This window comes from Alligator sinensis, unplaced genomic scaffold (genome assembly GCF_000455745.1).
Source record: "Alligator sinensis unplaced genomic scaffold, ASM45574v1 scaffold388_2, whole genome shotgun sequence".
Taxonomy (NCBI): Eukaryota; Metazoa; Chordata; order Crocodylia; family Alligatoridae; genus Alligator; species Alligator sinensis.
Window position 1 is genome coordinate 2,262,849 of NW_005842102.1, and position 17,972 is coordinate 2,280,820.

Genomic DNA, 17,972 nt, shown 5'->3' on the forward strand with positions numbered 1-17,972 from the left:
TTAAGTGTATTCAAGTATAAGAGAGTAGTATGTACATATATTTTAAACAGGTTGCTTATAGGATATTTTTTAATCTTCCACACAATTGGTTATTTGAATTCCAAACTGTGAGGTTTCCCACCCATGTTCTTTGCTGATTTTGTTGACTTCTTCCCACCTGTTATAAAAAGCGCTTTTGAATCCAAAAGCCTTGCAGTGGCCTAAAGATATGTCCAGTGAAGGGTTAAATTCTCTTAACTTGCCCTGTTTCCCCTTGAAGTCCTAGCTGCCATTGTTCTGGGAGTCATGTATGTTTGATCCTTCCACTTACCCGAAAGCAGGGATTTGCATGTGTCCTTGATGAATTTCATCTGGTTGAGTATAGAGTATTTCTCCAGCCTCTCCTCATCAGCCTGGATCCTAACTCTACCCTCTGGAGTATTTGCAAGTCCACCCGACTCGGTGTCATCCACAGATTTGCTGAGTATGCACTTGTTCATTTATCAAAGGATAAGTAACCCTGATGATGTTATTTCTCTGACTCTCATTTAAAAGGCAGATCGGGAGCGGCGCAGAGAAATTTCCTTACTAGATGACATTTCATCGCAATGTCCGATCGTTTGGGGCAAATAACCAAAGGAAAGGATGGGAAAAGCAAGTACTCGACTCTCAGCCTGTTTGATAAGTATAAAGGAAAGTCAATAGAAGCTATCAGAACTACAGGTAAGGAGCACCGGGTGCGAGTCAGCCCCGAGGTTTTTCTTACAAGGGGAATCTTCACTGCAGTTAGCTAGAGGTGGGAGGTGGGTTGGTACCTGGGTCTGAACACCAAGGTTGACCTTGCCTGGAAATGAGCTGCTGCATTGCACAGCCGTGCTAGACTTACCGTGTCCTCGCTGGTGCTGCTTTCGCCCACGTGGCAGTCTGAGGTCGTATTCCATGGTTCTTTGGTGCACTAAGCTGTGCCACGCTCTGATTCCTACCCAGTGAATTGTGGCAGAACTTGTCTGACCTTCTAGATGCATGGGAATTGTGGGACGGTATTGGAGGACTTTCCATGTTCAAGGGGCTTAGTCCATATCCCCACTGCAAGGTGAGCAGGTTGCTAGCTTGAGTGAAGGCCTCTCTGGGGTTTCAGCTCCTAGCTCAGGGCAGACGAGGTGTAAAGTGTCTCTAAGCTTGGGACAGAAGTTTATGTGGACAGGAGTGGGTTATGGAGCAACACCTGTGCTAATTCTGCAATGAAGACCAAAGTAGAAACACTGAGGTCAAATGGTAGTTTGGGTTGGATCTAGACTTGGTATCGGGTGGAAGGATGGACAGGGGGAAGGTTGGTAAATGTGACCTAGTGACTAGAGCAGCAGGGTCTTTGATCCAGGACTGTTCCCAGTTCTCCTGGTGTATGGACTTGGGCTCCCTTCGTAACTATTTTGTGCCTCCAACCAGCTCTAAAATGGAGATGGTCATTTTGGTAGAACTGACTGACTGTTTGGAGATATAAAAGAAACATAGATTTAATGTCCTGCAAGGTTGATTCAGCCCTTCTTCCTGCTGGCAGAGAGAAGCTCAGGGTTCAGTGCATATTTCTAGGCATGAGCCTTTGGTTTGGAGGTTCTGAATAAAGGCCCAAGGCCTTGTCTGATGTGCACGGGTTTCAAGAGATCCTGAGATGCTTTCTGTAAAGGAAGAGGTGTTTGCTTCAGTGCCCTTGGCCAAATTGTCCTTCCTTCTCTCAGAAGGTTGTGTGTCAACTGACTGCCACTCCACCACCACTTTGCAGTGGTTCTTGGGGAAGAAAGGTCCTGTGTAAGTATTAAATAGTAGTTTCATAAGTGCAAAGAAGCTGGGATGCAGCTAGTGATGTAATTGCTTGAGGGTTAGATTCTGCCATCTTCCCTCTCACTAGTTAAAACCTGTGGGACTCATTGCTACTGGCCATGTTTAATTTTTTTTTTGGTGGGACTGCTCAAGGAGTAAGGCACTGAATGCAGTGTGCGAGGTCAGTGGGGTCTCCCCCCTTGTGACTTGCTGTCCCTCCCTCTAGTTATTCCTAGACATGGCTTGCAGAGTCTCGGGAAAGTTGCTGCTGCCCGGCGTATGCCACCTCCTGCCAACTTGCCAAGCTTGAAGTCTGAGAACAAAGGAAACGACCCCAACATCATTATCGTACCCAAGGACGGTACAGGATGGGCAAACAAGCAGGATCAACCAGACCAAAAGAGGTAGGTGGAGCCCTTCTTGTGCCAGGCCCTCTGGGCAGCTGTCCTCTGTCATGCTGAGCTTTCCTGGTGGAGCCAACCCAGAAGGGTTTGGCTGCCACTGGGTTTCGAGGATGCTGAGCTCTTGTGTCGTTGAGCATGGTGCACAGGGCTACTGCTGGTGTTTGGGGCGATCACCTGTCTCCTTTTCCCTGTCTGATGCTAGCTGTTCTGTACTGTTCCCCAGTTCCAGTGCGACGGCTGCACAGCCGCAGGAGTTGCTGCCGCAGCAGGGTTTGCAGAAATCTGTCTCCAATTTACAGAAGCCGACACAATCGATCAGTCAGGAGGTAGGCATGCGCTGTGTGGGTGACAGCCACTCGTTTTTCCCTAGGCCTGGGCAGCCTGTGGGTTTCCTGTATTGCCTATATTGCCGTGTACAGCTACGAATCAGCCTGTATCATTTATTTGCAAGAAGGGGTCTTGACTCCATGTGGCTGTGCCATGAGTGCTGCTGCTAGATGAATATTTGAGGCACATCACCTCTGTACCTTTCAAGCCTTCAAGGAGAGCCCAGCTACAAATCAGGGGTTGAACAGCTGGAAAGGCACTTGCAAAACCCTTTCATTTTGGGTCCATTCAAAAGGAGTGAGGTGACATCAGATCAAGCTCTTGCTCTAAGCCAAAGGCTTGATATGGCTTGCTAAGAAGAAATCTGGTTGCGTGTGACAAATAGCAAGCGTCGTGGCTTGAAGGGTTCGCTGGCAAGTGAGAAGACTCCACCAGCAAGTGTAGGGACCCAACCCTGTGACTGCTGCTGAATCTGAGCGTTGACTTTTAATGAAAGCCGCATGGTTTTGCAGCATGCATTCGCCCATGGCACATGGTTTTGCATGCACTCGCCCTTTTGACTTTGCAGAGGGAGCAGGAAGAGTAGGCAGTTGGTCAGTGTCTGAGAAAAAGCAGAGGCTTCCAGGCATGTGGGGTGACATTAGGGACTGAGGGGGAGTATTTTTGACAAAGAAGGGATCTTTAGAGGGTGAGAGGAACAATCTAAGGAGGCAGCTGGGGAATCTGATTAAAGTACTGGGAGATGTTGGAGTCCGAGTGACCATTTCACAGCACCCTTTTTGGTGTGCTGGTACAGAGACTTGCAGAGGCAGTGATGGCCCCTGCAAGGAGGTTAAGGGGACCTGTGGTCCCACACAGGTGACCTGGGGAGCTGATCCTGGCTTTTATCCAGATGGTGAGGGACTGTTACAAGTGTCTCCTGGTCTTTTTCTCTTGGTTTGCAGAGTACAATTTCAGTGCCAGGTGGACCAAAGTCATGGGCGCAGCTGAATGGAAAGCCAGCAGGACACGAAGGTGGTGAGTATGACTGAATAATGATGGAGGGGTGATTGCATGTTCCACTGTGCATGCAAGCAAGTCGGGCCCCCTTCTTGATGTATTGCCACTGTAAAAGCTGGGTTAGTTGCAGGCAGACTTGTGACCGCACAGGCATTGCATGGCTGTAGATGCCTCATGCAGCCTGGTGGCAAAGTGAGTTTTATGAACTTCCCTGTATACATTTACACTGCAGTTTGGCCCAGTGGAAGATGTGCATGGCCCCTTGTGTGCCCACACAAGGCTGCTTTAGCATCAGTGGTGTCCTGACTCAGTGCTTTCACACAAGGGCAGTTGCCTAATGTATCCGCACCCAGACTCGGACACATGCAAGATGTGAGCTAGAGGTAAAAAGGTGGAGGGGATGGGTGCTGTGGCGAGCAAGGGAGAGGAGGAGTTAAGACAGTGATTCTCAACAAGGGTACTGAGATCTTTTCAAGGGTGCTGTGGAGGCCCACACACACTGTTAGGTTTGCAAACATGATTCACAACATAAACCCAGATATTTCAAATCGGAGTCTGTAGTGTTACAAACCATTCTGAGCAGTGGTTGTCTGAGTTCTTTGCAACAGAAAATCTGCTCTGTTCGTGTTCTTCACTCAAAAGCTGGGTGGAAGCTAAGAGCTGGTATTTTCCAAAGGGGGAAGGGGGTGGGGCAGATTGAGGCCCCCAAGGTGAGGGAGGGAGTGGGGCTGGGGCAGGCACTGCACAGCCAGGGTGGGGCGGGGTGTAGGACGAAGCCGTGGCTGGCTTGTCCACGGGGGGCAGGGGGTGGGGCAGCTCTTGCTGCTGTGGACACCCCAGAGGAGGTACCGGGGGGCATGTGCACCCTGGATCTGTGCATGGGGTAAAGGTGGGCTGCCGCTGTAGGCTGGGGGCTGTCCCAGCCTCTTCCCAGTGGGGGGGGTAGGCCAGTGCTGTGCACAGGTGGGATGAGCGGTGGCAGCACTGGGAGGGAGGGTTACGGGCCTCTGTCTGCCCCAAGTGCAGCCCTAGCCCAGCCCACCCGCTAGGAAGAAGCTGATGCAGCCCCTGGCCTTGAGCTCGCAGTGGGCAGCCTGCCCTTGCTCCATGCACAAATCGGGGAGACATGTATCCCCCATGCCTCCCCTGGGGGTGCCTGCAGCAGTGGGAACCACCCCCGATGAGCTGTCCTTGGTTCTGCCCTACCCTGCCCTGGCTGGGCAGCACCTGCCCCTGCCCCTGCCCCACTCTCTCCCTCACCACAGGGGTCTCCATCTGCCCCCACCCCTTCCCCCCACAGACTTGCCAGCCAGATACTGCTCTCTACACTGCCGGGCTGCACAAAACATTTATTGGCGACCTTACCGGCCACATCAGCCAAGAAAAAGCCGATTGCCGATTAAGTCAATTTTCCTTTGATCAGTGCTGATGTGATATGGACTGATGTATTGCTGCACCTCTAGTTATGGTAGGCAAGCATGAGAAACACTGGACCCACAAAGAGGCAGGTGCCCTAGGCCCAAGGGTGGCTGAAAACATGCAAAGCCTAGCATGGGAGCGAGATGCTAGAGGAGCAGCTTAGGAAGAAGGAAGCCAGGAGACTAAAGCATATGGGAGAGGTGTCATGAAGCAGTTATAGGTGCAGCCCTTGTGTCTACATGAGTCTTCATATAGTCCTTGGGCCAGCGCAGCCTCGGTGTAGGGAGCTGCACTAAAGTTAGGCTCCTTCTGTTAGCCTGCCACTTGCTGACTGTGCTGCTAATGGCTGCTGCTTGCCTGTGGGACTTGAAAGCAGTTGAACGTTTCAAACAGAAAAATGCGCTCCATGACTTGGAGCTTTGATCTGATTTGGAGCCTGTCTCTTTTGAACCTGGACGTGATTCCTGGTTGTGGTGAATATTGGTATGTAAGGCAGTTCTTCTCAAACTATCTGATGTGTCGGACCGGCAATCTTTTTTCCAGTGGCCCAGGGACTGGTGCCCTGTTCAGCCGGTGGCAGCAACTGTGTGTAACAGTGCTATACAGATGCGCGACCGGCTGTTTCTCTCTCTGTTGTTGGAACGTACGAACTGCGGCGCTATGACATATCAATGTTATGCTTCTGAAAATATATTTCTTTCTTTCCTGGCAATTCACTGCAGACTGGCAACCAGTGGCTCGCGGACTGGTATTGGTCCGCGGACCACCACTTTGAGAAGCACTGATTTAAGGTGCAGCAAGAATAGCATTAGGGCAGTGGCGCTGAGCTTTTGACATTGGGAGCTGCTAGGTTAGGAAGTGAAAGTTCAGTGTTTCAAAAAATGGGAACGGACTAGAAATGCAGTGACTGACTCTCCTGATCGGCATGGAGGTTTTCTCAAGGCTCAGTGACCTCTTCAGACACCCCTGCTTGCCTCGGGCGGCTTCTAGCCCAAATACAGATCTTTCTTTATTGGACAGCTACTATCTCTGAGGTGGTTGCCAATGCCGTATGGACCTTTCTTTCCTGGGTGTGAAATCTGGGGGCCAGCCCAGCCCTTCCTGAAGACCTGATATAAGAGTAGCCTCTAGGAAAGCAGATCAAACCATTGTCAAGATACAGCACTTGGAGCCAAGGAAGAGCCATGTGCTGGGTTCAGAAGTACTTAATTAAAACATAGGTGAATCGGAGAATCACAGAAATCAGACTGGGAAGACTAACAAGGTCATTTACTTCTTGCACATGTTCTGCAGTTGCTTTTACAGAGTGACAAAAATTAAGGCTTTTGCTCTTTCTTTGCTCAGTTTGTCTATTCCCTCTTCCAAATATGGGGGAAGGAGAGATCTCTGTATATCTGAGGCAGGATAGTCTGCTAAATTAGTTATGAACTGCCATTTGAGTAAAGTGAGATGCCTGTATTCCTCTGTTCAAATAACCATTCAGGGAGAGATGTTTACATTGCTCTGGACTCGTTCCAGTGTAGTGTCCTGGGGAATTAGGCTCCAAGTTGTTAACACCTGTAGATAAACGGTCCTTTTAGTGCAGCCTTACAGATATGGAGGAAAGCTGGCTCTTTTTCCCTACTCTGCTAAGCAATAAATCTGTCCTGGAAGACATCACAGTATCAAAGATGCCCAACTATATCTTGTAATAGCTAATGAATATTATTAAAATTCTTGCTGCAAATACAGCTAGCCCAGTAATGCAGAATAAATAAGACTTCTGATGCTTTAAACACTTGAGATCTGTCCCAGCTGAGAGAGTTTGAGACACTAGACTTGCAAAATATTGATGTAGAAGTGCTGCAGGCAGTACTGGCCTTTATCTAGCTGCTGACATCTGGGAAGTAGTGTTGTTAGTTATGGAGCAAAGGACCAGGATCCTGACTTGGCAGCTCCTGTGTTGTGAAACAGTATCTAGGATAGCCTTTCTTTTGTTACACTCTCCTGAATTTAAAGAGGCAGTTGTGAGCAGGTCACGGTTCTCAACGCTGGTAGTCAGTCAGTCTGTCTTTTTTTTTTAAATAAGGATTGTCTACCAAAGCTGATCAAAATGAATTTTACATATAAATATTTCTAAATAAAACACAGTTAAAATGATGGGTCGATTGGCTTTTCTTTTTGTGTTTCCAGTTAATAAAAAGAAAAGACAAACAGCATGGAGGAAGGTGAATTCCTGCAAACAAAACTAGCTAAAATAAACTAGTCATGCTTTGCTCTCCAGAGCAGAAGTGACAAACAGTAAATTAGACTTTCCTTCTATGTCTTTATTAATCACTTGTGTTCTGTGGAACAAACAACCATCAACTGTACTGTTTATTTGGCTATTCTTCTCCTGGCACCCGGAAACGGTTATCAAAGCAGGGCATGCTTTCCCCAGCTTTGCACTGGTTTTAAAATGCCTCTTTCTGCATAATCATTTTGGATTCTTCCTGCGTGGTGGTGGGCAGGCTCCTTCCATTCAGTGTCATCTGGCTGATGAGTCCAGGATGAATTGCTTTGTGTTTCATTCTCCCATAGCTAATAATTCACCAGAAAAGCTTACCAGGGAGGGCAAATGAACTGGCCAGCTTTTGGACAGTGATCTGTGCTATTAAAATGCAGTGGAAGGGGCACAGCGCACATGCCACAGTGCACTTATCTACAACTTTTCATGGAGGACATTGCTGGGAGCATAAAAATGTAACTCTCCAGTGGAGGAATATCAGAGGTAGAAGAGTCTGAATGGAGATGTCAGGTGCTTGATATGTGGGTATTATTTATAAGCTGGCTTGCAGAGTTGTTTTGTCAATTTGGTTTGAGTGAATGGACTGTCCAGAAATATTTAGGAGCTGCAAAAACCATATGCCTTAAATTCCTACGGCCAACCAAATGAAACTCTGCCTCTGTGTGAGGAGTGGCTGAGTTACTTCAGTGGAGTCGCGTGCTGTGGTAGTGAACATCCTGCATCTGCTGCATACTGAGCTGTTAGCAAATGTCAGGAAGGCAGCAGTCTGGGGGGTGAATATGCTAGAGATCAAGATTACTGCAGGGAAACTTTCTGCTGTTATTCCAAGCTGGGCAGGGTTACTGCAAGTCAAAGCAGCCTTACAGTCAGTCATGCCCTTGTCTCTTTGGCAGGTTCAAGGGCCTCAAGCCGACTGTTATCCTTCTCTCCCGAGGAATTTCCGACGCTGAAAGCAGCAGGCGAGCAGGACAAGGTTGGCAAAGAAAAGGGCGCCTTAGATCTGTCGTATGGGCCAGGACCAAGCCTCCGCCCCCAGAGTAAGTCCATGGCAGCTACTTTTCCTGCCAACCCCATGTAACTCCCTAGATGCCTTTCTCAGGGGAGGGAAATGGCCATCCCATTTGTCTGCAGTAGTCTTGGATGCCCACCCTCCATCCTCTGTCACTCCTCCAACAAGCCTCTGCATACGCTCTGGCTTGGCCAATGACCGTGGAACCCGGCTCGCTGCTGACATTGGGCACCTGACTTCTGCATTGCAGGCAACTAAATATTTACTGTCACCTGCCTGCTTGTTGCTTAAGTCTTGCTGTTTGCAGGATGGAAGGGGGGAAGAGCACAATGCAGTGGGTAAATGGGCTGACTCATTTCTGCTGGAGAACGGGTCTCCTCTCTGCCTGGGTCACAAATGCAAGGGGGTGGTGGCATCATTCTGGCTCGCAAGGGGCAGTTGTCTGTGGCTGAAGTGATTGCTTACCCCTGCATGATGTGGGCATACACGCTATGAGGACACAAGGACTGGTAAGTTGGGACTGGGGCTCCTTTGAGCGTATGCATGTGTGGACTTGAACGGTTGCAGTAGTTCCCCAATAGCAGGTGATGCTCTGTCCCTTGTATGATGAGGGAAGTCTTTTATTTATTTTTATTTCCTTCTCCTACTGGAATTACCAAACCACCAGTTGTCTCTGACCCTGGGCTCTCTCTGCTTGGTGGCCTTCACATGTGCACATGCGCCTGTGTCATTTCCTTTTCAGATGTCACTAGTTGGAGGGAGGGCGGTGGGAGGAACATTACCTCTGCCACGTCTCTGACCGCCTCCCCTGCTGAGCCGGGCAGCAAGACCTCTAGTACCGGAGATGGAGCCCCCTCCTCAGCGAGTGCCAGCGATCCTAAGGAGCCCTCTCTCCGCCCAGCTCAGCCTGTCCGTAAAGGGGCATCACAGTTCATGGGAAATGTGTACCAGCCACCTACATACCATGACATGCTACCTGCTTTTGTAAGTCCCTCTGCCCCCCGTAAGCTGCCTTTTAGTTTCTCGCTCGTCCTAAGGTGTCATAGTGCAGCCCAGTGAAGTAAGAGGGTCCCTGTGGGGTGAAGAAGTTGCATCTGACTTCAGGAGCCCCCTCACTGATTTCTGGCGGTGGTTACTCAGAAGAATATAAGTGTGATACTGGGTCAGACCAATGGTCCATCTAGCCCTGCATCCTATCTGTGTCAGTGGCAGGGGTGGATACTATAGAGGGGGAGCATTGAACCAGATACCTCTAGAGTGATTTACTCTACTCTCTATTCAGTACGCTCTCTGGCATCAACTGTTATAGGTTGAGAAATGGCAGAGGAAACATCTCCAAGCATTCTGTACAATTGCCATTGATAGATCTATCTTCCATGAATGTATCCAGTCTCTTTTTGAACCTGGCTCTCATATGTGCCTCCACCACCTCCTGTGGCAGTGAATTCCACAAGTTAACTATGCATTGCTTAAAGAACTTTCTTCTGTTAGTTTTAAACCTGTGACCTACTAATTTCAGTGCTTGCCTTCTAGTTCTAGTATTTTGGGTTTTAGTGAACAACAGTTCCCTATTTGCTTGGTCCACATCCTTCATGATTTTATAAACCTCAGTTATATCTCCCCTCAGCCTTCTTTCCAAAATTGAGTCTAACCTTTGCAGTCTGTCCTGATATAGCAGCTGGTCCATGCCCCTGATCATTTTGGTGGCTCTTTTCTGTAGTCAGGGACCACTGGGATACCCGCCTCCTGTCCCGTGCTGCCCATCTTGCCTGTTTCCCTGCCCTTGTTTGCCAGCATTAGTGCAACCTTGATCAGACATGAGAGGTGCATCCCTAACCCCAAGAACATGTTGCTGCCTCAGCTGGTGCTTCAGGCAGGGTGTCTGGGATGACTCCAAGCATGCTTACCCAGTGCTTATGAAACTGTCCTTCCCTTCCCAACCTCAGCACTGAAACATCTTTGTTTGTGCTGCCTGGGTATTACAGTCCATGGCAAAGAAAAGCTTTATGTTCACCATTGTCTCGCTTCAGATGTGTCCACAACAACCACCTGAGACCCCTGCCTCGCTGGACCGTGGGTCTTTCCCTCTCCCTCAGCTTCGACTTGAGCCCCGTGTCCCTTTCAGACAATACCAGATGAACGACCAAGACGGGTACGGCCACCGTGAGTCACCAGCTTGGAGAGACCAGTGAAGGACAAAAACCCTAATGAAGAAGCAGGGCCAGTGGATAAAGTTGTCCATTGCTGGGGAGTGGGGGTGGGACTGGCTTCATGTCAAGCTTCAGTGTGTTGCTGCTTTTGCACCAAGGTCTGGGAGCATTGCAGAGATAGGAGGTGAGAGAGCGCTGCCTGTTGCTGCAGGAGCAGGTAGAGTTTGGAAGGAATCCTTCCCCAGCCGAGTCGAGAACAAAAGCACCCACAACCTCTAGGTTCCAGGGAGCAACACTGGAGACTCCCTTAATAGTTGTGGAGGGCAGGAGAAGGAGAGTTGAATATGCAATAATAGATATTTGTAGCTTGACTGTATAATATAAATGTATGCTACAAATGTAGCTGAAACTGGTGTGTAAGCTCAAGACATTTTTATTCTCCACCTAGTGACCTCTTCTCCCTTTAACTGGTGCCTGCAGCATTATCTTGTTTCTATCTCTGCAGGAAAGAGAACAGACTTGGGATGTCTCGTCCAACTCGTCCACTTCGGCAGCAAGCAGAGCGGGCCCCCCGGCCCACCATTATCAATGCAGAAAACCTGAAGGGTCTGGATGACCTTGATAATGATGCAGATGATGGCTGGGCAGGTAATGTGCCACAGACCCCTAGCAATAAGGTGACAGTGACTACTCAAGGAGCAGATAGGTTTCTCTTCCTGTCCCAAAGAGCCACTTTGTTTTGGAAGCTCAGTCCTTCTACCTGAAGTGGGAAGAGGGTGTCATGGGCTGTTGGACAGCTGCTCTCGGTGGAAATGATGGTACAATAGATCCTTCTGATCCTTCCACTCTTCCGTACTCAAGGAACCGGATCTGAGGACTCCTAAGAGCTGATAACACTGAGTAGCAGAGAGGGTGCAGTGTGTTCCCCTTCTGGGAAGAGGGGGAGGTCGTGTGAAATCTCATGAGACCTATCATCTCTTTGGGAGAAATCTAGCCATGCATGATCATGCACACAGGGTACCTCTTCTCAGTTTGCTGCCTCTATTTACCTGCATGATGTATTACTGGTCTTGTAAAATCAGCCCTGCTGGTGAGATGCGCTGTGGGGCTTATACCACTTGCTTTCAATTGTCCTAATGGTTCTGACTCGGCTTTCTGGTTTATGGCTATAGAAAATGCTTTTCAGAACATGACGGGACCCTTTTCCTTTCTTTCTTTTTTTTTTTTTTTTTTTTTTTTTATACACCCTTAGCCCATGGCCCCGATCTCAGGCATTCATGATGAAGTGGACTACTCAGAGAAACTGAAGTTCAGTGAAGATGAGGAAGAGGAGGAAAATCTTAAAGATGGAAGACAGAAATGGTAAGTGTGTGTGATTCCCTTGGTGCCACATTCACCCTCCCAAGCTTAAACATTATAACACTGTTGATTTGTTTAAATGGATTTATTTAAAGTATTATCTGGGTATCTGGAAATGAGACTTGCCCCTCTCAGCTTATGCCAGAAACTCAGATCCCATGGGTTGTGGTAGCAGGGTAATGTTGAAAGGGTGTTGGGATTGGGAGTCAGGAAAGCTGGGTTCCATTCCTGGCTCTGCCACTTGTCAGCCATGCAGCCTCCAGTGAGCTGCTTTCTCTCCACCTGTGAAACAGCATTGCTGATGCTTCAGCAACTTCACAAAGTATCTTGAGATGTGGGTGAAAAGCATGATATAAGGGCAAAACATCTGTTGTGCATCTTTTTTCTCCATGTTGGTTTAGAAGGCTGTCTCCTGCCTTGCGACTCGATGGGTAGGGTTGGGAATGTGTGTTGAAGCGAGTTGGAAGTGTAATAGCAACAGCATCTGTGTGGCAGGAACAGCTGGGACCCCAGAAGGCAGCGGCAGCTCTCCCTGAGCTCCGCAGACAGCGCAGATGTCAAACACCCCATGGAGGAAGGGAAGAACTGGGCTGATTCAGTGGGCTTGTCCCGGGGTGTCCGCAAAGTGCAGGACCCCCCACAGCCTCCAAGGAAGCTCAATGGCTGGACCTCTACATCAGAATATCAGGTACGCTGACCACCCCCTGCCCTTCCCTAACTGACTCAGGCCCCAAGAAGCTTACAGCGACCCTCCCACAGACCCATGTTGGGATTTAAACCCAACAGGGAGTCTAGTTCTAGGCAGCCTCCATAGCAAACGGATGTCTGAGCAACGCAGGAATAGCTGAGGGAACTAACAGTAGGGGAGGGTCTCCTTTGAGCCTGCTGATGCTGCTGGAGGGCTGGGGCAGGGCTATATTTTGCACAGTCCTCCCCATGTTCCCAGCACTACAGAGGTTCCTGGGCAGCATTCCCACCAGAGCGGGGCTGGGGGGGGAGAGAATCAAAGCTGGACTAGAGCATTACAGTGACACCCCAGGTTTTCTTGCCCATGCAGTTAGTGGTGCCATCCCCATTGCTGATGTGCTGCAGTGATTGGAGAGCAGGGGTTAGGGTCTGGGAGACTTTCAGAAGTTTCTCAAGTGTGATGGGGCTATGGGATTATTTGCAGCTAGGGAGAGGCTTGCTTGGGGGGGGAAGGTTTGGGGGTTCTGCCTTGTGTGAGATGAAAAGAAACCGCTGCAGGAGAGTGGAGTGTTTGGCTGACCCTCACCAGGATGCTCTTGTCTCTGGCAGAAGCCCCCAGTGGGCAGTGTCCTCAGACAGCAGTCCCTGGAAGAGAAAGAGGAGAAGGTGCCCCTGAGGCAGAAGTTTATCCACTCGGAGATCTCTGAGGCTGTGGAGCGAGCCAGGCGGCGACGGGAGGGGGGAGAGCGGCGAGCCAGAGAGGAACGTCTGGCAGCTTGTGCTGCCAAACTCAAGCAACTGGATCAGAAGTGTAAGCTGGCTCAGAAAACAGGAGAGGCCCAGAAACACGTGGAGAATGAAGAGCTGAAAACCCCCACCACGGAAAAGGCCACAGTTCAGGAGAACGGCCACGCTTTCCGAAGAGGTACTGGCACCTGACCAGCCTTGTGTGAGAACAGTGGCTGTGATGATTGCTTTTAGCAGAGGCAGGGTGCATGGACCTGAAAGGACATAGAAAGCCATCATGGGCTTATTTGAGTTGCATCAGACAAATCAATTATTTCTGGTTTTTTGAAGAACATTTTGGGGTCACTAAAGCAGGGCCTTTTTAAAGGAGCTCTGCCTTTATTAAAGTTGCTTAGAAAAAGCCCTATCACTCCAGTGCCCTTGCCTGTATTAAGAATCAGCTGTCCAGAGTGTTCACCCCGTTGCTCTATCAAGTATGGTTAGAGCTAGGAAGTGGAATGGCCTGGGGACCTATGCCAGCATGGCCCTGGCCACAGGGTCAGGGGTAGTAAAAAGACAAAAGGAGACTTGCACTGTCATTGAAGCAACTCCTTTGGCCAAATGGATCTGTGGCCAGTTGTCCTCGGTTGGAAGGATGTTGGTGGCAGTGGAAGGTCTCAGCTGGAGGGTTTGTAGTTAAATCAAGAAAACAGAGGGATCCTTAAAGCTGTCAAAGCGAGGCAGAGGAGTTAGTGGCTGAAATTTTGCCTGTGTAGCGGAGCATGAGGAGGAGCATGGACTGGAATTCCCTTAAGTAGCATAGTCTCAGGGAACCAGCAGCTCATCTATGAAATGTCCTTGCAGGTGACTGGAGAGAGGGTTTATAACGTGCTCAAGCCCCGTGCATAGCACAACTGAATCCATCTGTTCTTCTCCACCAGCAACCCCCGAATTCCATGCCCAGGAAGCCTCTGCTGGTTATCTAGAAGAGGAAACCGCAGCCACAACAGCAGCTGCCCAAAGCAGCAGTGAGGAGGAGCTCCAAGAAGCCACATCCCCAGCACAAGAATTCAACAAATACCAGAAATCGCTTCCCCCACGGTTCCAAAGACAGCAGCAGCAACAGCAGCAGGTGAGAGGTTTGAGAGTCTCCAACCTCCACCTCAACTTCACTTTACCCCTTTGTTGAATCTTGTTCCCTTGGGGCTGTAACTTAATGCAGAAACAGCAGGAGCCGGGGGTTGTAGTAGATGACCTCACATGGTCCTTTACAACCCAGTTTTCCTACAATCCTGTGAAATCTTGAAAGCACTACTACAAGTGGTAATGTCTGGCCACGGTGGCTCAGGTGGAGCTTGAGGGCCAGATGACTTGTCCTGTTTTCTGCATGCTTTTGCCATGGGTCTCCTCTCTCCATCAGTTAGGCAGCATCATGGTTTGCAAAGTACTTCTGCTCTTTATGGTGGCTAATGCAGTTATATGCCCCACACATGGTCTTACTCACAGCTGATATACCCATATAGCACAAGCTTTGCTGAAGGTGGCTGTTGAAATCGCCTGTAGAGGAGGTTGGCAGGGTAGCTTAGCTTCTAAGAGAAACGGGTTCGCTTTGCGAATTTCAGTGTTTGTTGCAGCCTGCTTTTATGGCAGCTCTGAGGGTTGGGCTCATTAGATGTCCCAGCTTTAATCTCCTGACCCTACTTGCCTGATACTGCTCACTCGGTTTAGAACAAAGCAAACTGCCCTTCAGTGCCCTTTTCTTTATGAAGGGATCTTTCTAGGTTAAACATTAGGCTCCCTTTAGCATGCTGTTTATTGAAAATTTGTGTTTCAACACTCGGTGTAAAGCCTTTAAAGACTTTCAAGATTGTAGTGGCTGGCATATTTGAAAGGCCATGGACACTTAAGCATATTACGAGCATGTTATAGAGAAAGCACCTTAGCCCACAATGGTGTGTGTCTTGCTCGTTAAAGCAGCAGTTCCCAATCTGTGGTACACGGACAACCTGTCAGTGATACGCATTAACAGATTTATTATAACTGCTTTACATGACAAAAATTTTGCTGGTGGTACTCAAGGTTGAACTGAAACGTGTGCTGGTGGTACAGTACAAAGGTTGCATTGTTTTAAATTGGTGGTGTGCAATCTGTCAGAGCTTGGGAACTGCTGCTTTAAAGAGATTTGTCACTTGAAATGTGCGTGGTTGGGAAGCTGGAATGCTGCTCCTGCAGTCCAGCCCTGGGGTGGAAGCCCCTGAGTGTTGCTAGCAGTGACTTTTTTTTCACTGTGGGGCACAGCAGGAGAAGGGAGTTGGCCCTTTCAGCGATTATGTGCCGCTTCTGATGGTGTTGCAAACCAAGGAAGAAAAATTCTGAGGCAGATGGAAGAGATTAAGGTTAATCTTGTGTTTTAATTGCACTTGTTACATTCTCACCTGAGGGCAGTTTGTATTTTTTGTGGCCTGTTAGCTTAAGCCCAAATGGCAAGTGAGCGTCATTCCTGGTAGAACCATCTGGTAGGTTCACAGATGTAGGGTCGGAAGGGACCTAAGTAGATCTTCGAGTCCGACCCCCTGCCCTGAGCAGGAGAGAATACTGGGCTCATATGACCCCAGCTAAGTAATTGTCAAGCCTTCTCTTAAAGACCCCCAAGGTAAGAGCCAGCACCACTTCCCTTGGTAGTTGGTTCCAGATCCTAGCCGCCCTGACTCTGAAATAGTGCCTTCTAACGTCTAGCCTGAACCTACTCTCAAACAACTTATGGCCATTATTCCTTGTTACTCTGGGAGGTGCTCGGTTGAACAGGGTCTCTCCCAATCCCCGCTGGTCCCCCCGGTAAGTATAGATGGCCACCAGGTCCCCTCTTAGCCTTCTCTTTGAAGGCTGAACAGGTTCAGGTCCCGTAGCAGTAGAGGCTGGACCATGTTCTGCTTCTTTAGCGAAGCAAATAAGATGACCACTGTGGTGGTTGCGTGTCCCAGTGATATATAAGAAATGCAGTAGGACTTCTTTATTTGTTTTCATAACTGAATTTTATTACCGTTTCTACTTATGTCTCGGGTTAATACGTCTTCTAGCATTATGATCTTATGCTGTATAGCACATAGAGATAATACTTCCTCCAAAAAGAAGCCTTATCTGTAGCATTGGATTCCAAGTGGTCAGTTGTGTTTAACAGGAAAAGGCCATGACGTCTTCTGTATTTCCACACGTGTTGAGAAAATACAGGCGTTGGCTTTGAAGCCGATCTCTTGGTTTCTTGCCTGGGTAAGGTGTAATGTAATGGAGTGCTCTCCTAGCAGTGCCAGCAATATATATGTGAAGGGACAGCATGGTTTGGCATGTACTGGTGTGTTGATGTGTACTTCTAAAGAAGCCCTGGTGGTTCCCTCTTAAACAAGCAGTGAACTGCCATCATCTGTTCTCTCCTGTACTCAAGGCAGCACAATGGCACATCCTTTGGAGCCTAAAATGCATGCAGTTACATAAGCTGATCTAGGCCAAAGAGAATGGACTTGTGTCCTGCTATATTCAGGAGCTCGTAGCTTGTCCCACCCTGACTTTCATTTCTCCTTCTCCAGGAGCACCTGTACAAGATGCAGCACTGGCAGCAGCAGCAGGTCTATCCTCCACCATCCCATTCGCACCCCCAGCGCACCTTCTATCCACCACACCCTCAGATGCTTGGGTTCGACCCTCGCTGGATGATGATGCCTTCTTACATGGACCCTCGCATGGCTCAGGGCCGTACCCCTGTGGATTTTTATCCTTCAGCCCTTCATCCTTCAGGTAAGGAGTGTTTTGTGCCTCCCTTATCCTCAGGGGCCCTCCTTACTTGGCTTTACACCACATCTGCAGCTTAGATTCAGGAGGTTCATTGCATGTAGCCAGCAGGATTTTAAAATGCAAAGAGCAAGGCGTGGCTTTGGGGGTTCTGGTTAGTCCCTCCACAAATGCCTTGGAGTAGTCACTTTGCTGAGGTTTCAAGCCACTAAGAGGTGCTATGCTAGGCCACAGGCTGGCCCTTTTACTTCAGAGATGCATTCTTGTTGCTTGTTGTTGACCCTGTTCTGAGATCAGAGCAGTCAATTGCGCAGCAGGAGCTGATGAGCAGGTAGCACATGGATGTTGTACTGCTTGGAGCTGGGCACCGGAAAGGGCTAGAAAAACACGGACTCTTCTACTCGCGCTGCTACTGGTATGCTGCCTGGGGGCTTGCATGGAGCAATGGGAAGGAAGTCATAGCAGATTGTATTAGACCAAGACAGGATTGTTTGTGTGAAGGGGAAGGAAAGGGCTGGAGATGAGTTTAGCTCTGCAAAACTTGGTTAGATCTTGTCTAGTCAGAATGGTGAACAAGCCAAAAAGTCTGAGTAACATCCCTGTAGTGCCTCTTAATCCTGCTACTAACCGGCCAGAGATACAAACAGAAAGCGCAAGGAGCACCAGTTAATGCAGCTGGTAATGCAGGGTTGTCACTAGCTTTTATTCCATCCACCCTACCCTCCCTCCCGGCCTCCTTCCGTGTTCCCAAGCCAGTGAAGTTGCATATCGCTGTGGTTGGGCTTGGACAGGAAAGCTGCTTTAATTAGCAACCATTGCTTTCCTTTCATTTTGGGGAAGTTGCTCACCTTTTATAGACGTGAGCAAAATGTCCTTCTTTACATGGTTTCCATGGCTGCATTCCCCTGATGTTCAGGAGGGAGAGGAGGATGACCTGCCAGGAGGCTGTGTTACCACTGCTTGAAGGGGCACATCGCTCATCTCAGCTTGAACTCTCTCCCTGTCTCTCTCCTGCTCAGGAATTATGAAGCCCATGATTCAGCAGG

At 49.0% G+C, this 17,972-nt stretch overlaps 1 protein-coding gene across 1 annotated transcript in view; it reads left to right on the forward strand.

Annotated features, from left to right (window-relative positions):
* PRRC2B (proline rich coiled-coil 2B) overlaps window positions 1-17,972 on the forward strand; it is a 55,701-nt gene that overhangs the window by 15,266 nt on the left and 22,463 nt on the right. Inside the window, 15 exon segments of the mRNA XM_014520277.2 lie at window positions 535-702; window positions 2,024-2,201; window positions 2,425-2,527; window positions 3,473-3,545; window positions 8,106-8,249; window positions 8,964-9,205; window positions 10,252-10,373; window positions 10,877-11,019; window positions 11,643-11,733; window positions 12,226-12,418; window positions 13,027-13,342; window positions 14,085-14,275; window positions 16,725-16,932; window positions 17,946-17,970; window position 17,972. The exon segment at window position 17,972 is cut by the window's right edge and continues 191 nt beyond it. Of these exon segments, the coding sequence (XP_014375763.1) occupies window positions 588-702; window positions 2,024-2,201; window positions 2,425-2,527; window positions 3,473-3,545; window positions 8,106-8,249; window positions 8,964-9,205; window positions 10,252-10,373; window positions 10,877-11,019; window positions 11,643-11,733; window positions 12,226-12,418; window positions 13,027-13,342; window positions 14,085-14,275; window positions 16,725-16,932; window positions 17,946-17,970; window position 17,972 (2,145 nt within the window). The 5' untranslated portion in view covers window positions 535-587.